The following is a 14,947-nucleotide window of genomic DNA, read 5'->3' as shown; positions in this document are numbered from 1 at the left end:
TTGGGTGTCTGCGTCACAATCGGCTCCAGCCACTGGGGACCCCACCAAGTCCCTCTCTGGAAAAGCAGCTGCCAAAGCCTGTTGCAGAAACGACCCCAGCCAGGAGAGGCATGCCACTCACCTGTCATGTTCTTTGTCCACCAGGTGGTACCTGGCCCGGAAGGCCACCAGGTGAGCATAGTACGCTGGGGCCGGGATGGACACGGAGCGCGTGCAGCGCACATAGGTGTGACACAGCTGGTAGGTGAGGATCTGCAGCTCGTCGGAGGAGAAGCGGTTGTCATCCCACAGCACGTGGTAGTGGGAGGGCCTGCTTGTTCCCTGAAAGCAGGTCGGAGGGTGAGAGAGGCAGACCCCCACGAGAGGGTCCAGACCCCTGCGCCAGCTGTGCTGGGAAGCCTCACGGAGGGCGCCCAGTGACCAGACGACCTTCGTCTTACTTACAATGTACCATCAAGTGACCGCCTACTGGTCAAACACAGACCACACACACATTCACTTGTGCACAGGAAATCAGAGGAAAGACAACAGTACAGTACTGTACAGTAACCGTTTTGAGGACAGTATTTGTATACGTTAGGTTCTCTATGACATTTTATTTATAAAGACAAGAAGAAATCTCTAATAAGTTACATGTTAACGCCTTTTAAATCAGAGGTTGAACATGTATTTATTTTGTGCAGTGTGTGTAGTCTGGAAACGTCTGAAACTGAAGGAAGTGGGCTGGTCACTTGCCCCCCTCACTTCCCCCCAAAGTGGGGGTGCCCGAGGGCCGCTGTCCTGCCTGGCAGGGCACCCGTGCCCGGTCAGCCGGGGGAAGGGCTTTCTCCGGCTGCCGCGTGACCCAAGCCAGCCGGCCAGCCCTTCCTGACGCCCCTGCTTGGGTGCTGCTGCTTCCACCGCCTGTCTGTGCTCAGGCTCCCAGAACTGATGGGCGGCAGGCCCGCTTGTCCTCTGAGGAGCCACGGCCTGCGCCCACTTTGGGGATTTAACCCCGGGTGGTCACGGGGCCCACGGGCAGCAGGGCATTAGCGTCAGAGGGTCTGCTGAGGACACAGCGGGGCCAGGCCCCAGAGGCTCATCCTGTCACAGCACTTGTCTCAAAAGCAAGATGCCCTCAATAGAGAGGGCCTGTGTAGGAAAGCAAGGGGAAAGGCTGGTCTGACAACCGAATCTGAGGCCTTGGAGGGCCGGAGCACCACCCGAAGGCAGGAAGCCAGGAAAGGGACAGTGATGGACTCTGGGTGGCGGGTATGGGAGAGGCGCCTGCCGGACATGGAAGCCGCCACAGGAAACACAATGGGAGCCTCCGCATTCTCTAAGCCACGCTCCTCTTCCTCCTTTTCAACAAGGCTTTAAAGATGTACAACCCACTCAGCCCCTGGCAGTGCCCACAGGCTGCACACTGGATGCGCCCATGGCCAGTCGGCCACGCCCTGTTCCAGGGCCTCGGTGGTGTGTGGTTCCCGCGGAATATCCAAAGTACGGAGTCCACAGTGATCCTCCCAGTTTAGATCAGATCCCTCAGGAGGGGGCTCCAGCCCATCCTCCAGGAGCCCCCCTCCTGCAGGGCACAGCCGCACATGGGGCGGCGTAGCGCTGACAGCGGGCATGGCTGCATGGGGCAGGCTCCCCCAGGATGCCTGGCAGCCTGCGGGTCTCTTCACCAGGAGGGACAAGGCATGCCCATGTGAACCTGCCCGCTCACCCACGTGGTGGCCACGCGAGGCCGACCCCGCCCCTCAGGGATGCCCCTGGTCCCTGCCAGCCTGCCAGGCCTTTGCCCTTGCTGCTGGAGATGAGTCTCCCCTGCACCCCCGACAGCAGCGACCGGTGCTGAGCCCATACTGTCCAGGGGTCACCCGCTGGCCTCCCCTCAGGGCTGCCCGGAGGGAGCCCCAGGCTCACTGCTGACCACCACCACCCAAGTGCCTGGCACACAGTCTGCACTCTGCAAGCGCTTGCTAAATGCATGCATGACGTCTCAGAGTCACCGAGACTGTCCACCCTCTATCCTCACCTGGATGCCAGCATGACTACACAGGTAGAAGTCAAACTCAGTCGGGTGGGTGATTTTCGTGTCCACGGTTGTGCCTGCTGGAATGTTTCCGCTCTTCCCAACCTTGAGCAACACAAGAGCCCATTAGACAGGCCAGGGACGGCAAAGTGACGCAAGCAAGCAAGACTCGGCCACACCGTCGTCTATTCTTGAGACCTTAAGTTGGCCTACAAATTTGCTCAGGGCTATAGCATTAAAATTAAACACGTATTAACAACTGAAATTAAACTAGTTCCTGTTCTGTTTGGGCTGGAGTTATTTTTTGTCGTCTCATAAAGGCCCCTGAGGACCTTCACTGAAGCATCTGTGTGGACCACTTGAAGGGTCTTTTTTTTTTACAGTTGAGGCTAAGATGGAAACTGTCACCAACACACAAACCTAAGACCAGACAACGGACATCTGCCCGCCATCCCCCCCCCCCCCCCGCCCCTCCTCCCCAGCCCAATGCCCAAGGCAGAAGAGCTGGAAAACCCAGACAGATGCCCAGGGCTTCTCCAGTCCACTGGGGCGGCGGGCGAGCCGCTCCACCAGAGACCAACCCAGGAGCTGGTGTGAGTGGGACTACAAATCCTACCAAATCACTTAACTTCAACTTGAGCATTGAAAATCCACCCAACACCCCAGCTCCTGGAACGGCAAAGTCCCAATTAATCACCAAGTCACTCAATTTTTTTTTGTTAAGCTGTGCAATTTCAAATACACACACGAAAGAAAATCTCCCATATAACCCCTATGTACCTTCTGCAAGTGCTTGCTGAATGTGTGCATGATGCTTCAGAGACACGTGAAAAAGAAACGAAATATCTGAGAAGAGTGCCTACCTTTGCACCCCCTTCCATGTTGCAGTCTCAAATCTAGACTTCATTACTCCCACACAAACTCTCATTTTTTGTTACATATTTAAGCCTCTATTAGCATTATACTGTGTTACTTTGCACATTTAAAAACTGTATACATGTATCCTATGTATTTTGCTACTTGCTGTGTTTGTTCCACATTGCAATTTTGATAAACAGTCATTTGGTAGATAATGTTTATTACTTTTTTTAAAAAAATTACTTTTCACTGCTATGTAAATGCCAATATATAAACACACCACAAACTCTTCTGTTAGCAGGCAGATTTTTTTACTATTATAAACAACACTGCCAGAATATTCTTATACATGTCCCCCTGAATACAGGCATGTGGGTTTCTCCAGGGTAGATGTCTAGAACTGCCAAACTGTGCTCCAAGTTGGCTATCCATCTCCACTCCTGTCCAAAGGGCAGGAGAATCCTCGGCCTCACAGCGCACTGACCTTGCGCTGAGTGCTGGATGTCAGCTCAGCCACCCTCCCAGCACTCTCACAGGGCAGTCCAGGGCAGAGGGGCTGACAGCTTGTGGTCAAGCAGCCGGAAGCTGCAGGGATGGACTGCAGCCAGGGTTTCTGGCTCCAGACCCTGTGTTACTCACCACAGTACCCACATCCTGGACAACGTTTTGATTTTATCAGGCTAACCTCATAATGTGAGTCCCCCAGACTTTTTCTGTCCTCTGAAATTCTTTGTACAAGATTACTCTCTGAAGGTTTATTAAAACTTGCCTATAAAAACCTCTGGACCAACTTCATCAAATAAGCGAAGTAGTTTCTCTCTTTTTCCTAGTCTGCACCACACGTTAAGATGGTCTACTCGTGACGCCTTGGTACAGCTTGCCCGTAAAACTCTCTGGGCCTGATGCCTTTGGGACAACGACTGGGACTATCCTCCTCAGCTGATTCTGATAACTGAGGTCGTTCTACAACTGAGCATTTGCATCTGTTTCTTCTGTTTTCCAACGTGCTATCATGAAGCGGTTATCCAGTATGATTCAAATAACACCCCCTCTGCAGCCAGCCATTATTGCCTTCTGCTCCCAACATCATCAAGAGTATTCTCTCTGTTGTTCAGTCCCGATAGGTCTATATAATCTTCAGAGAAGCATGCCTAACTTGTGTTAATCTGTGCTATAGGCGATTCATTTTCTAGTTCACGATTTTCTATTTCAAGAAGAGAAAGTGGGGTGCAGGAAAAAGCTGACTTTGATTCCCGACTCCTGGCAAAAGAGGCCTGCAGGCTGAGGTGCAGGGGTGCCGCACACACCAGGTCCTCAGCTGACCCTCGACCCCGGGGCTGACATCCTCCCTGCGGCTCCAGACTTACTAGGAGCTCTCTTTCTGGTTTCACAACAAAGCAGCTGTCTCTATACTCCCATCCATAAATGCTGCACTGCACAGGGTTTGATACGAAATTCTCCTTTTTGTTCATTTCTGATCATTTCACAATGGATTATTCTCTTTACCTTTTTAGTGCAGGTGCTCCTTACAATCAAATTGAAATTTTTAAGTTTTCTTATGCTTTTTTCTACTACGGATTTAAAACTGTGTAACGGAAAATGTGGTTTGTAGAAGGGTGAAGACGCAATCTTGTGAGACCTCCTCTGTGACCTGGGACGGGGCCAACTCGTGTTTTAGCCCCAGGCGTGAGCTCGGCCATCACAGGCAGGGTTCTGTCTGCCCAGCTTATTTCCTCCACTCTTCCCATGTTCAGTCTTGACTGATTTGTACCTGTTTCCCTTTCTGACAGCGGTCTGTTAAAACAGACCTCTCTGGTGGTGTGTTTGTCAATTTCTCCCTGAAATTCTGCCCGTTGAGCTTCATCTTCTTTCCTTTACATATTTTTAGACCATGGCTTGAGGTACATCTACGCTTAGAGCAGTCGTGTCTTTTCGGCGGACCGTCCCTTTTCCTCACTATTAACTCTCAATTTGCATTATGTCTTCCATTTAGGCCAGAAGCATGTTTGGTGCTGCGGTGCCAGGTGGTTTCAGGGGACTGCTCTGCGTGGACACTAACCCCCAACATCCAGCCCTGCTGGTGAGCAGTCTGACCTGATGTCCTTCCCTTCTAGGAGGTCTTTTCTCTTATGCAGCTACTTTGACACCATGCAGTTTTAGGACAATGTGTCTAGGTGTGGATTACTTTAGGAACAGCAACAGTCTTTTAATCTAAGGAATCCTATCTCTCCTCAGTTGTGGACAATTCTCAGCAGTCACATCTTTAAGTCTCAAGCCTCCTGCTCACACACAACTCTTATTCTGGAGTAGCCAGGTGGCATAAGAGAGCCTGGACCCCTGGAGAGCTCCCAGGCCCCCTTGCAGGAGCACCCCAGGTGCCCTGAGGGCTCCCACTTCCCCACATTCTACCTCATCCTTTACACCACGCTGTCTAGGACCACAGCTGCTCACCAGCTCTGAAGCCTCACCTTTGGTCATTGCCTTGTGGGATAAAAGACACCCCCCCAGAGGCATCGCAGGCCTGCGGGGTTTACAGGCTGCAGCTGCTCTGCAAGCTGAGGAGAGCCCTGCCCCAGCGCCTACACCTGGGCCGCCCGTGCCACCCGCCCTGGGTGCGGCGGGGCGGGCTGGGTGTGGTGGGCAGGGTGGATGGGGCTGGGGGGGCCCAGGGACACTCACCCTCTCGTTCTTGTCTGTGCAGAAAAGCCGCGTGTGGTGTCTCTTCTGGACCACGATGAACGTGATGCCTGGCTGGTAGTCCTTCTCTAGCTTAATGCACGCCTCACGGATGGCCAGCAACTCGTGGTGGAGAACCTGCGGAAAGGAAGCAGGACATGCTTGAGGACTCTTAAGTTTTGGGGCCTCTCGTTACCTTAAAATGACTCCCTTTATCACATATATGTTTGATACATATTTAAGTCTTATAGCTCCACTAGCTTGCTGTTAGCTGTTGTGATTCTGTCTCTTTGAGCCTGTTTCTTCATTTCTATCATGGAGCAAATGGCTCCCAGGTTTCGTGGTTAAATGGCTTAGGTTAGATAATGCATAAACAGGCAGAGCACGGTGTCTGGAATGTCCTAAGTGCTACCATCCACAGTGGACATGAAGGCATGGTGGGAAACACACACACACACAAATCAATCCAACAACTTATTTCTGGATTGGAGAGAATGTACTTAAAAACACACAAGCAAACAAACTCCACTAGTTTAGGTGCTGAGCCAAGTCCAAATCCCAGCTCCACCACCAAGCAAGCCTGTGGCTATCAAAGCCACAAAACCTGTGTGATCCCCAGTTTCCTCAGGTTTAACATGGGAGTTTTTCCCACAGTCAGTCTCTCCCATCAGGGAGCTTCCACAAGCCTCTTATCCTTTTTCATCAGAGGGCAGACAGAATGAAAATCACAATCATGAAAAACTAACTGAACTGATCACATGGACCATAGCCTTGTCTAACTCAATGAAACTATGAGCCATGCCGTATAGGGCCACTCAAGATGGTCGGGTCATGGTGGAGAGGTCTGACAGAATGTGGTCCACTGAAGAAGGGAATGGCAAACCACTTCAGTGTTCTTGCTTTGAGAACCCCATGAACAGTATGAAAAGGTAAAAAGATAGGACACTGAAAGACTACCTCCCCAGGTTGGTAGGTGTTCAATATGCTACTAGAGATCAGTGGAGAAAAAACTCCAGAAAGAATGAAGGGATGGAGCCAAAGCAAAACACCACCCAGTTGTGGATGTGTGCTGATGGAAGTAAAGTTCGATGCTGTAAAGAGCAATACTGCATAGGAACCTGGAAAGTTAGGTCCATGAATCAAGGCAAATCGGAAGTGATAAAACAGGAGATGGCAAGAGTGAACTTCAACGTTCTAGGAATCAGCAAACTAAAATAGACGGGAATGGGTGAATTTAATTCAGATGACCATTATATCTACTACTGTGTGCAAGAACCCCTTATAAGAAATGGAGTAGCCATCATAGTCAACAAAAGAGTCCGAAATGCAGTACTTAGATGGACTCTCAAAAATGACACAATGATTTCTGTTTGTTTCCAAGGCAAACCATTCAACATCACAATAATCCAAGTCTATGCCCCAATCATGAATGTTGAAGAAGCTGAAGTTGAACGGTTATGTGATGACCTACAAGAACTTGGGGAACTAACACCAAAAAAAGATGTCCTTTTCATCACAGGGGACTGCAATGCAAAAGTAGGAAGTCAAGATATACCTAGAGTAATAGGCAAGTTTTGCCTTGGAGTACAAAATGAAGCAGGGCAAAGGCTAACAGTTTTGCCAAGAGAATGCACTGGTCATAGCCAACACCCTCTTCCAACAACACAAGAGACAACTCTACACATGGACATCACCAGATGGTCAATATGGAAATCAGATTGATTATATTCTTTGCAGCCAAAGATGGAGAAGCTCTATACAGTCAGCAAAAACAAGACTGGGAGCTGACTGTGGATCAGATTATGAACTCCTTATTGCCAAATTCAGACTTAAATTGAAGAAAGTATGGAAAACCACCAGACCATTCAGGTATGACCTAAATCAGATCCCTTACGATTATACAGTGGAAGTGACAAATAGATTCAAGGGATTAGATCTGATAGACAGAGTGCCTGAAGAACTATGGATGGCAGTTCGTGACACTGTATACAAGGCAGTGACCAAGACCATCCCCAAGAAAAAGAAATGCAAAAAGGCAAAATGGTTGTCTGAGGAAGCCTTACAAATAGCTGAGAATAGAAGAGAAGCTAAACACAAAGGAGAAAAGGAAAGATATTCCCATCCCATGCAGAGTTCCAAAGAATAGCAAGGAGGATAAGAAAGCCTTCCTCAGTGATCAATGCAAAGAAATGGAGGAAAACAACAGAATGGGAAAGACTAGAGATCTCTTCAAGAAAATTAGAGATACCAAGGGAACATTTCATGCAAAGATGGGCTCAATAAAGGACAGAAAGGGTATGGACCTAACAGAAGCAGAAGATACTAAGAAGAGGTGGCAAGAATACACAGAAGAACTGTACAAAAACATCTTCATGACCCAGATAACCACAACAGTGTGATCACTGACCTAGAGCCAGGCATCCTGGAGTGTGAAGTCAAGTGGGCCTTAGAAGCATCACTACAAACAAAGCTAGCGGAGGTGATGGAATTCCAGCTGAGCTATTTCAAATCCTAAAAGATGATGCTGTGAAACTGCTGCACTCAACATGCCAGCAAATTTGGAAAACTCAGCAGTGGCCACAGGACTGGAAAAGGTCCGTTTTCATTCCAATCCCAAAGAAAGGCAATGCCAAAGAATGTTCGAACTGCACAATTGCACTCATCTCACACTCTATCAAAGTAATGCTCAAACTTCTCTAAGCCAGGCTCCAACAGTACATGAACTGAGAACTTCCAGATGCTCAAGCTGGATTTAGAAAAGGCAGAGGAACCAGAGATCAAATTGCCAACATCCATTGGATCATTGAAAAAGCAAAAAAAGAGTTCCAGAAAAACATCTATTTCTGCTTTATTGACTATGCCAAAGCCTTTGACTGTGTGGATCACAACAAACTGTGGAAAATTCTTAGAGAGATGCGAATACCAGACCACCTGACCTGCCTCCTGAGAAATCTGTATGCAGGTCAAGAAGCAACAGTTAGAACCAGACATGGAACAATGGACTGGTTCCAAATAAAGAATGGAGTATGGCAAGGCTGTATATTGTCACCCTGCTTATTTAACTTATATGCAGAGTACATAATGCGAAATGCTGGGCTGCATGAAGCACAAGATGGAATCAAGATTGTTGGGAGAAACATCAATAACCTCAGATACACAGATGATACCACCCTTATGGCAGAAACCAAAGAGGAACTGAAGACCTCTTGATGAGAGTGAAAGGAGTGTGAAAAAGTTGGCTTAAAGCTCAACATTCAAAAAGCAAATATCATGGCATCCAGTCCCATCACTTCATGGCAGATAGAAGGGGAAACAATGTAAACAGTGACGGACTTTATTTTCTTGGGCTCCAAAATCACTGCAGATGGTGACTGCAGCCATGAAATTAAAAGATGCTTGCTCCATAGAAGAAAAGCTATGACCAACCTTGGCAGCATATTAAAAAGCGGAGCTATTACTTTGCCGACAAAGATCTGTCTAGTCAAAACTATGGTTTTTCCAGTAGTCATGTACGGATGTGAGAGTTGGACCATAAAGAAAGTTGAATGCCGAAGAACTGATGCTTTTGAACTATGGTGTTGGAAAAGACTCTTGAGAGTCCCTTGGATTGCAAGGAGATCCAACCAGTCAATCCTAAAGAAAATCAGTCCTGACTATCCGTTGGAAGGACTGATGCTGAAACTGAAGCTCCAATATTTTGGCCGCCCGATTCGAAGAACTGACTCATCGGAAAAGACCCTAATGCTGGGAAAGATTGAAGTAAGGAGGAGAAGGGGACGACAGAGGGTGAGATGGTTGGATGGCATCACTGACTTGATGGACATCAGTTTGTGCAAGCTCAGGGAGCTGGTGACGGACAGGGAAGTCTGGTGTGCTGCAGTCCATGGGGTCACAAAGAGTCAGATATGACTCATCGACTGAACTGAACTGAAAATAGAAGCGTTCCCACCTTGAAACCTACTGTGACGCCTACCATCCTCTGAGTAGCACCAGGGGTTGGGGTACAAGGATGCTGGCCCCTGTGTCTGCTCTCCTCTCCCCTGAAGAGGTGGCCCCCAGAACGGGTCCCCCAGCCCAGAGACTCCCCACAGCCTAGGAGGTAAAGCGTGGAGCTGGGACAGGCCCTGGCTGGTGCGTGCTGGACCGAACCTGCTGGACTGGCCTCTCTTGACCCCTGCCCCCGCCCCCACCACTCCTCCTGTCCTGCGGCAGGGTCCTGACCACCCCGCACCCCCCACCCCTACCACGGGGTGACCAGGTAAACCCGGGGGCAGAACAGAAACCCGAGACGCCATCCTGCAGAGGGACGGGGAAGTGCAGGGCGGAGGGAGCGCGGCGGCGGCCCACCTGCTGGAACTGCCCCTCGGAGACGCCGTCGCGGTAGAAGATGATGCGGGTGGGCTTGAAGCGCGTGGACTTGTAGAACTGGATGAGCAGCTCGCGCACCATGGCCGCCAGGTCCTGGATGATCTCCTGGCGGTGCTGCTGTACGCGCACGGTGGCGCAGTAGCGGTTCGGGTGGGCGTCCATGCTGCCCACGACCTGCGGGGCGGCGCGGGGTCAGCATCTTCCGTGTGTGCGGCCCTGGTGTCTATGAATGCGTCCCCAAGAATGTAAGTTTGCCCAAGGGACCTAATAAAAAACTCAACGACTGTTCAGAAGCCCTGTTCTGCTTCTCATCGGATGCGGCTCAGTTACATCAGCTCAGAGGTGACCCTGGCGAGGCTGAGTGTGTGTAACTCCACCAAGCACGTTGCTTTCCCCAAGCCAGGCGCACGGCCACACACGGCACCCCAAGACTCCCAGCCCCGGCAGTGAGAGCATCCCCCAGGAACGCTGGCCTGAGAGCAGTTGCCTGCAGGTGCCAGCCAGCAGGAACCAGTGAGTGTGCTGGGCACAGGACCGCACTGGGCCGACCTGCTGCACTTTCATTGCTAATCCAACAATCACAGAGATGCCGGACAGGTAGGAACATACATGGACAGAGGGACCACAGGAAGCGATACTCACGGCAGCGATAGATGGCTTCTTCCCGTCCCCAGCTGGGGGGTGAGTGACATCCGCCCCCAGAAAGATGACAGGCTGCTGGAACACCGGAGGCCTGTGGGGGAAGCGAGCGTCAGAGGCTGCGGCTTGGGGACGCCGCCCGGACCTCTCAGGACACGGGCACCGGCACTACTCTGGGGCTCTGCTTGTAAAGACTCCTTATCTTTCAGGCACAGACAAGAGAACACCTTACGGGGACAGAGGCTTAGTGTGAGATCTGCTTCAGAGTGACCCAGTGCGGGAGACGGGGCAGGTGGCGCGTACACCGCACAAGGGTGGTCAGGTGCGGACAGCCGCTGAGGCTGGGCCCAGGCACAGGAGGGATCTCCCCAAGGAGACGACCAAACGTTTCCAAGATAATCACGCCCATAGCGTCCACGTCTGCCAGCCGACCTTGGACCTGTGGCCACACTGCAGGGCGCCTGGCAGCCGCAGCTCTCTACCCGGCACCCAATGTCTCCGGACGCAGCCCCATGTTCTCGGGGGGGGGTGATGAATGTGTCCCAGTGGGGAAGCACGGAGCTAGGCTGTTCTCCCAGGGTCTTCTCAATGCTAGCCACACTCCGGCAGTCGCCACCCCAAAGAGGCGGTGTTGGGGGCCCGGTTCTCCAACAGCTGGTGGGTCCCAGCCTCGCCAGCTGTGCAACTGGGGGCCTTCTCGATGCCTCATCCTTCTCTCCTCCTGGACTCACGTGCTGCCCAGTTGCCCTGCGCCGAGCGCCCCCAGGTCCCGTGGCTCTTCCTCTTGCCCACCCCCCTTCCTGTGATGGGTCCCGGGCGCACCTGCACACGCAGTTCTGACTCACACCTTGAACTGGCAGAACCACACCGGCCACTGGACATCACTCTACCCCCGGCTCCCTGGCTCGCCTTGTGGCAGAGCTCTGGGATTAGCTGAGCCCGTCTCTTGCCTCCCTGACCGGGCCTCGTGCGGCCATGGCAACAGGACTGCTCTCTGCAGGGTCACCTGCAACTGCACACGTCCCCCAGCCCCGTGGCCGAGCCTCGCACCTCGTCACACCTGGAGGGTCGGTGCCGTGTGGCGGCCACTCACGGGCTCCCCACCACCCCCCTCCCAGGCTCCAGAGCTGTCGCCTTGCCTCCACAACCTTCCAACCCGGCACTCCCCAGGGCCCAGGCTTGGCCGGCCTTCCTATCTACACCGCACCCTGGGGTTCTCTCCAGCCTAGAGGCTCTAACTAGCACCCGCACATGAGGAGCCCTGAACAAGTCTGTCCAGCACAGGTTCTGTCCGCTCCCCCTGCCCCCCTCATTGCTCCCGCAGCGCAGGGTGGACCAATCTAGACTCTCCTCTTCCACTCACAGACCAAACCCATCCTCTCAGCAAGCCTGACAGCTCCATCACCAAACACCCACAGCTCTGGGCACCCCCGGCCCAGCTCCCACCAGCCGCTCTCCTGGGACAATGCCGGCAGGCCTGGCCCCTCTATCTATCCAGAGCTGGGGTTGCCTTTCAGAACAAGGTCAGTGGGGCTACATCTGCACTTGTGAACCTCCCCCCATGGCTGCATTCCCCTAGAGCAAGTGCCAGGCCCCCACAGGCTCGCCCCTCAGTCTCTCAGCAGAACGACCACCTTGCTCCCAATAGGCAGGCTGCCCCAGGGCCCTTGCATGGCCTGCACCCTCTGGAGCAGACTGCCCCGGTGTCCACAGAGCCCTGCCCCCAGTGCCAGCTCCCCATGAGGCCTCGCCCTTCCGCTGCTCAGCCCCCAGTGCCTGGCCCTGGCCTATGGCCGACAGCGCCGCCTCCTGCTCTGAAGGCCCGTCCCAGAGCTCACCGTTGGGCACCTGGGGCGCTGGTGCGGCAGCTGTCTCCTGCAGCTGACTGGCTCCGCAGCTGCCAGACCTCACGTGCGGGACCCACCTCTGGCTGGGGTCAGAAGGCCCTTCTCCTTGGGCCGGCACCGCCCTTAGTGGCCCTGGGCCCCAAGACCCAGAGCAGCCAAGACCCTCATCCTACTCACTTCCTGCACCTGCCGAGCCCGGGACAGCGCTTGGCATAGCTGAGCAGAGCCGCCCCAGCTGCCCCACGCACGGCGGAGGGCCGGCCTCACCTCCCCTGTGGCAGCAGGATGTTGTTCACGCCGCCCAGTTTGACGTTGATCTTCAGACAGAGGTTGGACAGGGTCTGCGGCGTGGTCCTCTGCACGTTCTTCATCTGCACGCACTGCGTGGCCATGCCCAGCACGGTATCTCCCACACGCTTGACCTCGGCTGCCGAGAGAAGGGGGTGCTCAGCACGGCTCCCCGGCACTCCTCTGCCCACCCCACGCGCCCACCACACACGCAGCCAAGCCCGGGACCCAGCTCCATGTCAGCTGCAGGGCATCCCCCACTGGCCCGGGGAGGCCCGCTCTCAGTCAGGGGCGTTTCTGCAACTTCTCCAGGCCGACAGGGCAGTGTGCGCGGGGCCAGGTTGGAAGCCAGGCATTCAGGACAGCAAGCAAATGCTCAAGTAGTTAAAAATATAAACCCCTGAATCCTCAGTCCCTGGCCAATGCAAACCCGACGTCAAAGCGCTCTCCAGGCCCACACGCCCTCCATTCTGGGTTCTCTTGTGAAGCGAGTGGGCAACTGTTCCCTGGACGGGTGACCCTGGGAGAAGAGTCACCTGGGTTTCTTCCCACTCCTGGATGCAGAGCCCATAGGAGACGGGGAAGCCAGTCAGCAAGCCAACGTGCCTCTCTCCCCTCTGCCCCGTGTGCCCACAAGACTCTTGCACAGGGCCTCCGGTTCCCACCGGGCTTCCAGGAGACACACTCACACCCACCTCCCCATCTCACCATCGCTTGTCTATACCCGGGAGCTTCCCCCACCAGGGCCTGGGACTCCATCCCAGGGCTTGGTAACTTTGAGCGGGGTGGAAGGACAACCGGCTTTCTGGCAGAAAGGACTCTGTTCAAATCCCAGAGGATTCTGAGATGGCACGGCTCACAAGAGGAGGGCCAAGTCCCAGACAGGAGCTGAGGACTGCTCCCGCCCCCCAAAGGATTACTGCGTGCACATTGCGAGGCAGGTCCTCATCCAGCCCAAGTCTGTGTCGGCAGCGGACAAGGCACCTGCATGGCTGCCGCATCCCACCCCGCCTCGGGACGCCCGTCGCAGGGAACAGGGTCCTCAGAGGAGACTGCCCAGGTGGCCCTGGGCATGTGCGTGGCCACAGTCAGACACCACCTGGTCTCGCTCAGACACACGCCCCTCCTGGGTGCGGCGTAGGGCCGGGGCTGGAGCAGCACCAAGGCCTACCGTAAACGGGGGTCTTCCCCGGCAGGATGACCACCACCAGCTGCAGGCCAGCATACGTGTTTTTCAAGTGCCGGAACATGGGCTCCACGCTGTCCGCCCCCTGGGCGTATTTACAGAAGCACGGCTGGCCCTGGATGGGCATGCCCGCGTCTCTTGAGATCTTTCTGAGCTGCTCCGTGAAGGACCTGGAGGAGCAGAGTTGTTACGTGAAGAACCACCCAGAGTGCCAACGATCCAGACCCCAAGCTGTTTTCACTGAGCTCTGAGTCCCCGCTGAAGCCCAAGACGAGGCTGTTTCAACAAGACAATGCACGGAGGCGGCCCGCGTGCTCAGCACACAGGCCCCTGAAAAGTCACGATGAAACAGGAGACGCCACGTCGTGGCCCTGCCGCCCCCACCAGCTGTGACCCTCCCAGGCAGCGACAGGGCTGCCCTTTTAAAGTCGGGCATGAGCAGCTGCCGCTCACTTGCCCGCAGACGCCAAGCACTGTCAGGGCAAGGAGAGCCATGAGCTGACTGTCCCTTTGGGTTCCCCCGGTTTATCCCACGCGCACAGCTTGGACTCGGATGACATGGTCATGGGAGAAAACAAGAGAGCCCACAGTTACGAGTAGCACCAGCAGCTGCGGCCGTCACAGGCGGGGCGGGGGAGACAGATCCACAGCTTCTATTTTAAGCGCAGGGATACAAACATCCCAGCCTTTTACAATAAAGCAAGGACACGCCGACCCACCCCACCAGTTAGCGCCCAACCTCCAGCACATTAGTGCAGTTAAAGAAACCCATGAGCGCGTATCTGTGCCTACGCCCACGAGTGCACCTGCCCTGGGGCCATCTGGCTCAGAAGAAATGACACAAGGGCCCCAGACAGAAGCGGGGGAGGCGGCCTGAGACCAGACTGTACATCCCGGCCCTCCCCGCTCTCTGCCAGCGGTGCAGGAGAAAGGGCTCCGGCCCTCATGCCAGCTCTCCAGAACACCGAGAGCCGCAGCTCCCTGGGACACCAAGGCCCGCTCAGACTCCCACTGGCGACTCTCAGCTCCGTGGGCCCCTCCCGCTCCTGCCCAAGGGAGGCGGGAGGC

At 54.1% G+C, this 14,947-nt stretch overlaps 1 protein-coding gene across 3 annotated transcripts in view; it reads right to left on the bottom strand.

Moving 5' to 3' along the window:
* The window catches only part of AGO2 (argonaute RISC catalytic component 2), a 91,666-nt gene that overhangs the window by 11,765 nt on the left and 64,954 nt on the right, over nt 1-14,947 (bottom strand). For all 3 annotated transcript variants that reach the window (XM_043879088.1, XM_043879089.1, XM_043879087.1), the window contains 7 exons: nt 13,865-14,049; nt 12,673-12,832; nt 10,562-10,652; nt 9,899-10,093; nt 5,555-5,689; nt 2,021-2,122; nt 122-321 (listed from right to left, as the gene is read on the bottom strand). In XM_043879088.1, the coding sequence (XP_043735023.1) occupies nt 122-321; nt 2,021-2,122; nt 5,555-5,689; nt 9,899-10,093; nt 10,562-10,652; nt 12,673-12,832; nt 13,865-14,049 (1,068 nt within the window). The remainder of the gene's footprint in view (nt 1-121; nt 322-2,020; nt 2,123-5,554; nt 5,690-9,898; nt 10,094-10,561; nt 10,653-12,672; nt 12,833-13,864; nt 14,050-14,947) is intronic.

The sequence above is a fragment of the Cervus elaphus genome, chromosome 21, assembly GCF_910594005.1.
Source record: "Cervus elaphus chromosome 21, mCerEla1.1, whole genome shotgun sequence".
NCBI lineage: Eukaryota > Metazoa > Chordata > Mammalia > Artiodactyla > Cervidae > Cervus > Cervus elaphus.
Note: the sequence above shows the minus strand (reverse complement) of the source record. Positions and strands in the feature narration are given on the sequence as shown.